At 40.4% G+C, this 10,727-nt stretch overlaps 1 protein-coding gene across 1 annotated transcript in view; it reads right to left on the minus strand.

Moving 5' to 3' along the window:
* EDC4 (enhancer of mRNA decapping 4) overlaps nucleotides 1-10,727 on the minus strand; it is a 29,984-nt gene extending 19,257 nt beyond the window's left edge. The window contains exons 1-12 of the mRNA XM_042438041.1: nucleotides 10,532-10,727; nucleotides 7,561-7,717; nucleotides 6,292-6,403; nucleotides 5,544-5,643; nucleotides 5,199-5,388; nucleotides 4,475-4,622; nucleotides 3,933-4,037; nucleotides 3,212-3,321; nucleotides 2,991-3,074; nucleotides 2,351-2,446; nucleotides 1,167-1,269; nucleotides 635-815 (exon numbers count right to left, since the gene is read on the minus strand). Coding sequence (XP_042293975.1) covers nucleotides 635-815; nucleotides 1,167-1,269; nucleotides 2,351-2,446; nucleotides 2,991-3,074; nucleotides 3,212-3,321; nucleotides 3,933-4,037; nucleotides 4,475-4,622; nucleotides 5,199-5,388; nucleotides 5,544-5,643; nucleotides 6,292-6,403; nucleotides 7,561-7,717; nucleotides 10,532-10,607 — 1,462 coding nt within the window. The 5' untranslated portion in view covers nucleotides 10,608-10,727. The remainder of the gene's footprint in view (nucleotides 1-634; nucleotides 816-1,166; nucleotides 1,270-2,350; nucleotides 2,447-2,990; nucleotides 3,075-3,211; nucleotides 3,322-3,932; nucleotides 4,038-4,474; nucleotides 4,623-5,198; nucleotides 5,389-5,543; nucleotides 5,644-6,291; nucleotides 6,404-7,560; nucleotides 7,718-10,531) is intronic.

A 10,727-nucleotide genomic window follows, 5' to 3' on the forward strand; every position in this document is an offset into this window, starting at 1 on the left:
GAAAAGAGCGGGATATATATATAGTGGTTTATAGCAGAGGTGGGTATCATGTGGTCCTGCATATGTTGTTGGACAGCAATTCCCAGCATTCTTAGCCACTGGCTGTGCTGGTTAGGGCTTCTGGGACTTGCAATTTGATATCCTCTGGAAGGCTGGACAATTCTCATCTGTTTTAAAGCAAGGATAGGGAAGAGCTTTTAAACTTTGCAAACAATAATCAAATAATGGTTTAACAAGCAGGCAGCACATCCCAATTTGGAAATCTCAACAGATTTAGACTTAGTTTGTAAAGAGTTTTAAGTAAAATAGGAACTGCAGGTATTCTACAATGGCTGAGGCCAAGAAGTGTTGACCAAATGTTACACAGTGTTTGGGGAATCTGGCTAGCTACCACATAGTAAGGAACATGGAAAGCTGGTTTATACTATTAAGAACAGTGGTTCATCAAGCCCAGTATTGACTGACAGCAATTCTCCAAGCATTCAAACAGGAAGACTTCCATTTCTTCACAAATATGCCAGAGACTAATTTGGGGTCCTGCTTACAAAGTGTGTGCTCTGCCCGAGCTATGGCCCCTTCCTCGTTTCACTCTTCACCTTCCTGACTTAGGAATGGAACCTTTTCTGCCACTCACCTGCACTCAGGCCATCACTCTCCTCTTCTGCTGGCAGGACTTCTGTATGTCTCAGCCGGCAGCGACTGACCACCTGGATACCGAAGCTCAAGACTGGATGGGTCAGCAGGAACTCTGAAATGGAGCTGAAAAATGCTTTACCCTCCTCTTGATTCTGGACAAGTTCCATCACATACAAGACCTAGAAAGAAGGCATCAGGAAAGCATCTAGTAGAAACATATGGTGACAGGTTTCCTGTAACAGGAAGTGTACATACACATACACCCCCACCTTGGGTCAATAAATATGTTAAAACAAAACAAAACGAATAGCTTTACCTCCCCAATACCAGCGGGATAGATTCCCAGGAAATCTGAATGAATTCTAGATTTGTATATCTCTTTCTTAGAACTTTTTGAAGTTTACAGTGTGAATAAAATTTACTGCTTAAAACATAACTAGTGTAAAAATAATAATACAAGTACTGTATCTACATTAATCAAGCTGCTGCTATTGGCCCAAGACATGCTGCAATAAGATGTCAATGCCCACCTTTCGCTGCACATCGCTCAAAATCAAATACTCAGCAGAAAGATCCAGGCAGGCCTTCAGGCTAGGAAGGACACTCATAGAGCTGAATATATCTGGAGAAAATCTGAAATTGACAAAGCATACACAAGTTATTTCTGGTTGTCTGCAATCACTTTTCATTTAAACAATTATGCCTACTGTAAAAATGTCAACATATGTGTCCTTTTCAGACTTTTAATAAATGTCCAGAAGAGATGAAAACTGTACCTTGTCCCTTCCCTCAACCTTGGAGCTTTCATCCCATAAGTGAATAATCTACAGACGTTCAAGTAATCTCGTACTTTTTTTTTGCCATTTCCTGCTACAAAGTCTGGATATCTACAGTGTTTATGAGTTGAGATTACATTCATAACAGAATGTGAATGTCAGTAGCAAAGAGTGGGGAACAGTTTCCATCTCTAAAGCTCCAAATTCTAGTCTTACAGAGAAAACCAATTTTCTCTTCTTTTTCAATTCTTATACATTATGCAAAACCCTAACATTTTGTGCGAACATGGCCATAATATGAGCCCTGGTTGTGTTTCAGTCTAAAAATTTAGTACAGGAAGGGAGATCCTGAAATCCTATTCCTTTGTTTAAAAACAGAACAAATACACATCCCAGTACATCTGAAACCAGAGTTACAATACTACTTGACATTTAAACAGCACTTCTTGAATATTCAAACTGCTTCCTAATCAACAGCCAGCAAGGTAGATATAATGCCATACTTCACACACACTTTGGGATAACAACATTATGGAGAAAGGGGGAAAATGTGCTCTTCTTTGATCATTTTATGAATTTAAAGGCAAACTGTAGTTTGAACTGAGGATTTCCTACATTGTAGCCACTGTATTGCATTAGCTGTTATATAACATAGGGCTAAAAAGCTAGAAAAGGACTCAATTTATCCAGGAGCACATCTTTTTAGATCTACTAAAAACAGCCCAGAGCAACATTTTAAAATGAATGGCTAAGTTGGTTTGATTATATTGAAGGAACTTGTGTAGATGGATATTCATTCTGGTCAAAGCTATGACTGAGCATAAAGGGGGAAAAGGGCACAGAAGGGGAAAATGTCAACCAAGGCCTTGCCCACTGAAAGCTCCTCCCAAATTAAGGCCATCAATAACATGTAGCTTGATGACCATGGTAATTCTCACCGGACAGTCTGCAGACAAGTCCATGACACAGTACACCACATTTTCAGCTCTCGGTTCTGATCTGCTCCTGTAATGAGAAACCTCCAAAAGGGAACTCTGTAGAAATGAACAGATGTATGGAAAGAAGTGAAGTAAACTAGGAAAAGAAACTGTGATTACTTCAAAACTCTCTGCCTTTCTCAGAATTCTAACTTGCAGATTTCCTGGCATGAACTATGTGACTCTCTATAGGGCCTAAATATCCTAAAGGCACCAGATCCTCGCTGATCTTGGAAGCTAAGAAGGTCAGCCAACCTGGTGCAGACATAGTCAGGCTTGGTGGTCACCCTCTATCTTCCATTTGATGCTTTACTGAGGAAAGACGGGCAAGTAGCTATAGGTTTATGGTACAGAAACAACTAGATCATGTTGAGACACACTGTAGACAATCAGTCAAGTAAAGGTGGATATTTTGGGCAAAATAGTTGAATAGATAGTTGACAACATCATTGCCAACCCCACTTTTTAGTGTTCTGTTCTTTTACTACAGTGAACAACCTCCCACCCCCAAGAAAATATAAGTCACATGCAGCTACTTTCCCATGAAGACCACTATCACTTTTCACTAAAAATGGAACAAAAAGCCAGGATCACTTCTTACTCTGGGTCCTGTTTTTTATGATTGTCACAGAAGAGCAAGCAGGAAAGGGGTCTGCCATCATGGGGTTTCCATTCATGGAGACATCTAGGTAAGAAACAAAAGAATCAATGACTGACAAGACTACTGCTTCGTGGGTACAGAGCTGAAAGGCTCCTGCAACCCAGGGAAAATCAGGGGCATGCTGACCAGAGGCCCACCCTGTCTTTTGCTTCTGACGTTACCTTGGTTCATCTTGCCCTTCAATGTAAATCTGCCAGAATTTGACAAAGCCATCATGGCTTGCTGTGGCCAAGACAGTGCCATCAGGGGAAAGGGCTCCTTCACTGAGGCGCTGGAAAGAAACAGAAAAACTAATTAAGATTTTACCTTTAACCAAGAAATTCAACTTCACTGAAGTAGGAGGCAATTGGTTGCAATGGAGAAAGCAATCTGATTTATTTATTTATTCATTTACTGTATTTATACCCCACCCTTCAGCCCTAAAGGCTCCAAGAGCGGCTTACAATTATCATTATTTTTAATTAGACAGTTCCCTGCCCTCAGGCTTACAATCTAGAAAGACTAAAAAATCTGAGGATTCATATTGAATGTAAAGCTGAATCATATTGGTTTAAACCACACAATTTGTCTCACAGACTAACAGTCTCGTTTTACTTTAGTAGTGGTACACATTGTTAACGTGGCTCCATTTCCCTTGCTACGTCATTTGCTCCATTTCCCCTAAGTTGAGCACTGTTTTCCTTTTGGAAGAAGACCAATGAAGAGAAGATACTGAGTAATGTTGGCTTTTTTGGTCCCCCTTTACCATTTCTCCATCTTCTCCAAACAGTGGCCCTACCATTTCCTTGTTCTCCCTTTTGCAACAGACATAACAAAAAAGTCCTTTTTATTGTTTTTAACCTCTGAAATGAAGAACCTGCCATACACTAGGAAAGCTCTTACCGTGCTGTGACCTTTCACCACAATAAAGCCTTCTTTGATGTTAGTCACTTCCACTGGCCAAGAACTGTGGTTGGCTCGGATTATATCAAGGTCCCAGACCTCTGCCTGCAGAACAGAGAACAGTATATACACAAAGCACATGCTACTCTTGTGTTTTCTTCCTCATAGTTCAAGTCTGCCAAACAGAGCACTGATTTGTTTTGTTATATGATTAGCACTTTTTAAAATCTAGATGTGTGCTCATAAACAAGGAAGTAAACCAGATAGAAAAGGTTTATTTCCTAAGTAAATAAAGAACTCCCCTGGGACTAACCCAGCCTGGAAGCCCCTCACCCCATGTTCATATTAAAATTGCCTTCTGTGACCCTTAAGAGGTGTGGGATGGCATTTTGAGTAACACAAATTTTAAAAGACTTTAGAAGACTTGCTCAGATAAAAATTGACTGAGCACTGATTAAGTCTTAATGTCATGCAGACATATACTTATCAGTATTCCAATAAGAGGTACTACCTCAGGATGAAGGAAAATTAAAACTATTTACCCGATCCTCATGCAACAGAGCCACAGTCTGACTGCCTTCCTCACAGCTGTCCTCATTCTCATCAGGGATGAAAGGACACCATATGATCCTTCTGAAGCTGTTCCGAGGAGTCCCATCAGGTCGCTTGATGTTCACTAAAATCTCTTCTCTGAGTAATATGTTAAAGAAGAGCTACAGATTGTTCTCTTTGATAAAAGCCTCCACCACCAACATTCTCATATTAAAAAAAAAAAAAAACCTCCACAAAAACACAACTTGGTCTCTACTGCTCAATTCCAACACTTCCCTACTTGCAACAAAATTCATAAAGCCTAGGCCTCCACTAGATGGTCCATTCATTGTACTATTTAAAAAATCCCAAAAACTACAACCACACGTGGAAAGCACCTGGCATCTCCTTTCTGCTGGTTTCCAGCTTGTCAAGTGCACCAGCCAACTAAAACAGCTAAAACAGCAATTTCAAACACTTCCATGTATAGAAGCTGACCAGTCAGAAGCAGTGAAGAAACTGTCACCCCCATAGCTAAGGGGATCAGGCAAGCTAAAGAGGTCCAAGGTAAGTTGCATGGCACATACAGCTCTGCCCTCCAGTGCTCTGCCAGAACCTCCTACTACTCAGCATCTTCTGCTCCTAGCTAATTTTATAGCCAGCCATATTCTGACCCATGTATCTACCAGCACTAGAGCACTTTCCCACAAAGTATAATCTTGAGCAATAGGATACTGGATTCTTCCATTTTCCATGGCCAGGCGCCACACAAAAAGGTTGCCGGCTTCATCCAGGCAGGCCAGCTGATTGGAGTTAAGGTGAGCAAAAGCCAGGTCTGCAACACCACCAGTGAAGCCTTTCAGCAGCGTCCGCTCAGCTGTGCTGACACTGAGGACTCGCACCATGGCAGAGCCATTGCTGGCACCTATTGTGAAGGAACAAGAAAAATATTGGTTAACATGAAGAAGGCAATGCCAATGCCCTTAGCCCAAGACAAGGCTATTACAAGAGAACGCAATGCGAAGGAAGATGAATTCAAAGCATCATGTTGCACAGTAATCAGTGGGAGGACCAGCTCACCTCTAATGGCATATGCCAGGTAGTCATTTGACACAGCTATCAGATTCCCATAGTAATACTTCTGCTCCCAATCATATCTGGCTACTGGCTGGATTTTTACCTAGGTGGGGAAAAGGAACACAAAAACCAACTGAAGTGTGGAAATAAATACAACATTTACCAAACTAGAACAGCTACTGTATGGCAGAAAGCTTTAAGATAGGTGGGGTGAACATGTGGTTTACTAGAGTATAAACTGCAGCTCACACCATTCCTCACCACTAGCTAAGGCTCATGGGAATTACTGTCTAAAAACTTTATGGAGAGTCATGTCTTCCTGTTCACTGTCATAAAATGTCCACTATGCGTTCCTAGACAGCATACAGAAGGTAAGGTGATACGGGCAAGTGGCTGAAGAGAGAGGAAATGGTTCACCCATGATATGTGGAAAGCTTCAAACACAAAACTATAGATTTGGGCAAACATATCCTGTCTAATTAGTATTATCGGAATTAAATATGTTGTAGAAGTTGTTTGGATAACAAAGGAGGAAGGTATACAAAAGAAACTGAGGGTGGGTGCATGTATCACTGAATGTGATCACTGGAGCCTTAAGAATCAAAACAATCTTGCTCCTTCAAAATTTTTAGTTCATAAATTATTGGTTCATAGCACCTAAAATCTAAACTGCCTGCCCAACAAACCTGGAACGTAGAAGGCTGGGGAAAGCTACCTTGTATATTGATGAGATTGATGTTTTTATTTTTACCTTGTTGCTCCCTCTAGCTTTACTGGTGATGCTGGAGTCACTGCTGGCAACTATCTCAACATCTTTAGCAGTGATAACCATACAGGTGGAGCTATCATCTCCAGAGAGGCAACTAAATGGGGAGAGGCGTCAGAGAGGAGGAAGACAGAGAAAAAGTCAAATCAAAACATAAGGCTGAAACCATTCTGATAGGTACAGTTTTCAATGCTCCAACTGCCCCTAGTTTTTGATGCATGTTAAAAACATGTTTATCTGAGCAAGTCTTCTTGTTTTAATCCAACCCAACATTTGTTTCTTGGACCTCAGAATGGGCCTTGTGTGCTCCCTCTCTCTGTGTGTATATGTTTTATTCATATACTCTGAAATATGTGAGTGTAAGGAGTATATAAGTATTTACAAATAACTATACTAAATAAATGAATACTGTAGTTTAAAAATAGGGCTGTACTCACTAAAGGCTCAAAATGGAACAAGAGTACTTGCCACTGTGATGTTACTATTTTACTATCTGCCTTTCCTGTGGCAGATGATCTTTCTGTAAAACTGGCCAGCTTGTTAATGTTTTTATTAAATTCACTGTACTATTGGTAACCTGACGGGTTCATTGTCATGTGCACTTCACAGCAGGTGTATGATGAGCTGATGGTGCTGCTGATCACTAGTGCACTTCATTTGTGGGCAGGCAACAACAACAAAAAATTATGGCTTGCAAAGGTGCGGGCAGCTTGTCCAATTCAAGGTACCTGCTCCTGACTGTTTCTTTCGGCTGCCTGGCTCCTCCACCTGTCTCTGCACTGGCACACAGTCTACATGTAAGCATGATAGCTTGCTCCTTCCACCTTGAACTGGAGCAATTTAGGATTTATTTTGCTCCAATGTAACGCCTCAGAGTGTGGCCTGACTGAGTCTCTTTTCCTCCCATTTCGGACGTGTGTCTCATTTGAACAGATGAATTCCAAAATGGGGCAGGGCGGTTTCTTTCAGCCTGTGCAGACAACTCCTACGTTTCTATGACTGTACAGATTTACCCTCACTAAACCAACTGTCCAAGTACCCTTGCTCATTTTCAGGGGCAGCAAAATAACAACCTAGGTTTCTCAGAGAAGCTGCACAGAGTTAAAAGAATTTTTAAGCAGTGACCTAGAATACTGATTGAAATGATGTATTTGTAGAAGAGGTGGCTACCAACCAAGTTAAGTTCAGCAGACCTATGTTACGCAAATGCTGTATTCTCCACTTTGCTTGCCTTCCATCCACCAAGATACCTACATGACTTGCTTCTCCTGAAGTGCTCCCAGGGGAACTGTTTGAGGAACAGGCTTGGTTAAGGAAACTCCATCTCCAGTTGCAATGGGATCTGGCACCAACAAACCATTTAGATCTCCATTGTACGAACTAGATGATCTTTGGTTTTCATTCACAGAACCTGAATGGAAAAAAAAAGAAAAGAAAGGTTATATGGGCATCAAGGGCAGGATTAAAATGTGAATTATCTGGGCTTTCACTTTCATTTTCACTGGATTTTTAAAGTTATTTGCAAGGCTACAACTAATGGAATGAAATGCACAGCCATACTTAGTATAAAGTGTAGAGATTTTTTCCCTTAGCTGTGTCTGTTTTAAGTTTTGTAAGCTTGGGGAAATGATGGGAAATAAATAAATAAATGTTTGTGAAAACATTTCAGGGCATACCTTCTAACCCTAGCTATGGGTTGGCAGTTCAGACATCACTCCAAACCAATGCCAGCCATAACTCAGTCTATGACTCCAGCCACTGAATGTATACTTTAGCACAGACTTTATTACAACACTTTAGCAAAACTATTCTTTTTCACGGATATGAAGGGCTAATTGTATTTATTTGGAATATTTTCAGAATATTTTACTCCACTTAATGAGTAATGGACAAATGAAAGTCAAAAGATTAATAAAATACCATGTATAGTAAACTATAAGTTGACCTCGTGTATAAATCAAGCGCAGGTTTGGGGGCCAAAATTATGGATTTTGAATACAACCCACGGATAAATTGAGGCTAAAACATAGGGGCATGTAACAAAAGATGTAAAGGATGAATCAAAGGAAAATGATGCCAAAGAACTTAGGCAATCTGTCAGGCATTACTGCTTGCAATCACCCTAAAAGCTGGATAGATGAGGAGGAACTACAGTAAATGGTGGCTGTGCTATTTGTGTTACTTTTTTGCTGCAAACAGGAGGGGAACTGAGCGTATAGGAAGCAACAAAAAATACAGAACTAGAGAAAAGACAGGCCAAAACTTCATGGGGCATCTCTCATCTGGTATAGATGGGTGAGAAAATGAAACAAGGAACTGCATAGGATCTCCAAGGACAATTCTGAGCCCTTCAAATCTCCATTTTGGGGAAAATATTTCTTCCACTACAACTAACCCCACAGGAGATGGACAATTTCTCTGCTTTTGGCCACCTGGGCTAGTTTAGGTCTAGAAGACATCTTTTTTTGAACCAGGAAGTAAACCCTGAATGGTTATGGGAGTCTCAACCCAAATGAGCAGAAAAGATGTTCAAATGGAAAGAACACTAACACAAGGAGACAGATAACACAGGAAGAGCGGCTGTTTAGAATATCTGAGCTTGTAGAAATTGATAAACTCAATACTTTAACTATAGATTTGTATTTTTAAAGGGTTAAGAAAGCATTGCGGAGTTTATGAAGAAGAGCCAAAGTAATGTTTTAGTTTTAGGGTTAGAAACATACAGAGGGAGCTTGGTATCTGCTGGGTTCCAGGGCCCTTGCGGATACCAAAATCCAGGGATGCTTGAATCCCATTAAATAGAGTGGTGTAGTAAAACGCTGTCCCTTATATAAAATGGCAAAATCAAGGTTTGCTTTTGGAATGTATATATACTTAATAACGTTTTCAAGCTACAGATGTCCTCTGAAAGAAATGGCTTACTGCGATTGATAGAGTCCATGTTTATGTTATACGCTGCTTTGGTTTTTTATTGGTATTTAATTGTATAGATATATTTGACGCATGTTTTTATGATGTGTGTGTTTTTTAAAGACTCTGTGAACTGCTTTGATCGTCCCAGAAGAGCGGGATATAAATAAAGTATATTATATGATTATATTATTAATCTGTGGATCCAGAGGGACAACTGTAATAGAATATATTATTAAACAGAAGTGTGATGTTGGCATAATTATTACAAATGTAACCATGTAGTGTTTATTAAGAATTATCATTAGAAGGAGTAGGAATAAAGGCATAATAATAACAATAAGACAGTAAATTGGAAGCCTCCTATATTTTCTTGTATGTGGAGGGTTTTTTTTTGGGGGGGGGTAGAGGATTTTTAGTTTAGTTGCGTGGGTTGGGGAGTTACGTTTGTTATCTTTGTATGTCGTTTTTATGTCAACTGTGTTAATATATGGGAGTAAGAATATGAAATTAAACATGAAAACATCACGCTAAGAAATAAATTTTGCTTTCATTTCATTTCCAGTCATAGAGAAACTGAAAGGCAATGTCTCCCAGAGAAATGAAACTGGCTCCAGGATCAGTCTTCCTTTTCCACAGGAATAAAGGATATAAAATTAGGGTTTTATTTTAGAAACTGTAAATTAAGTTTGCCTTTAATTGTATTACATTCAAGCAAACCTGGTAACACATTTCACTAGGTCTTTGAAATCGCCTTTGCTCACCGGTTTACAAACAGTCACTGTAACCGAAAGAAGAGGCAGAATAAAGGGCTCTCCTACTGCAAATGACTTAATACCCATATCGTTCCTCCGCTTCCACTCAAAGGAAACGGCTTATTGAATATCACCCCCAAGGTATTTTTATTGTTTATATATTTATTATTTATATTTGTTTATTTTTATTTATTTATTATTATTATTATATTATTTTTGCTGCCTCAAACTAAAAGAGCAACTGCTTTAACAGAATTGAATTTAACGCCATATGAATCTTCATTGCGTCTTCTCTACCATTTTTATCGATGCAATATAAATAAACTATTATTATTATTATATGTTGTTATTATATGTTATTGTTATTATAATTATTATAATATCAACTCCCGGCTGAGCTCCGCTCTGGGCCCCCAACAACGAACTCCAACTCCCAGAATGCCATAGCCTTGAGCCAGATAAGCCAAAGCGCTGGCTGCCAAAGCGGGTTATTTCCGCAGTGCGGACGCAGCCTGAGCTGCCTCTGGATCCACAGTAGCAAAGGCCGTGTCCTTGCTCACCCGAAGGCCGGTCCAGCTTGAGGATGTCCCGCAGGTGCTGCGTGGCGTCCTCGATGTCGATGCTGGCGGAGGCCATGGGGCCCCTGCGGCGAGGAAAGGGGCGCAGGGAGCGGAGCCGCCTCGCTCTGTCTCTCGTCGCCCACCCGCCGGACAGGCCCAGCAGCAGCACTGCGACGCGCCACCCACTTCCGCTTCC

The sequence above is a fragment of the Sceloporus undulatus genome, chromosome 8, assembly GCF_019175285.1.
Source record: "Sceloporus undulatus isolate JIND9_A2432 ecotype Alabama chromosome 8, SceUnd_v1.1, whole genome shotgun sequence".
Lineage (NCBI taxonomy): Eukaryota > Metazoa > Chordata > Lepidosauria > Squamata > Phrynosomatidae > Sceloporus > Sceloporus undulatus.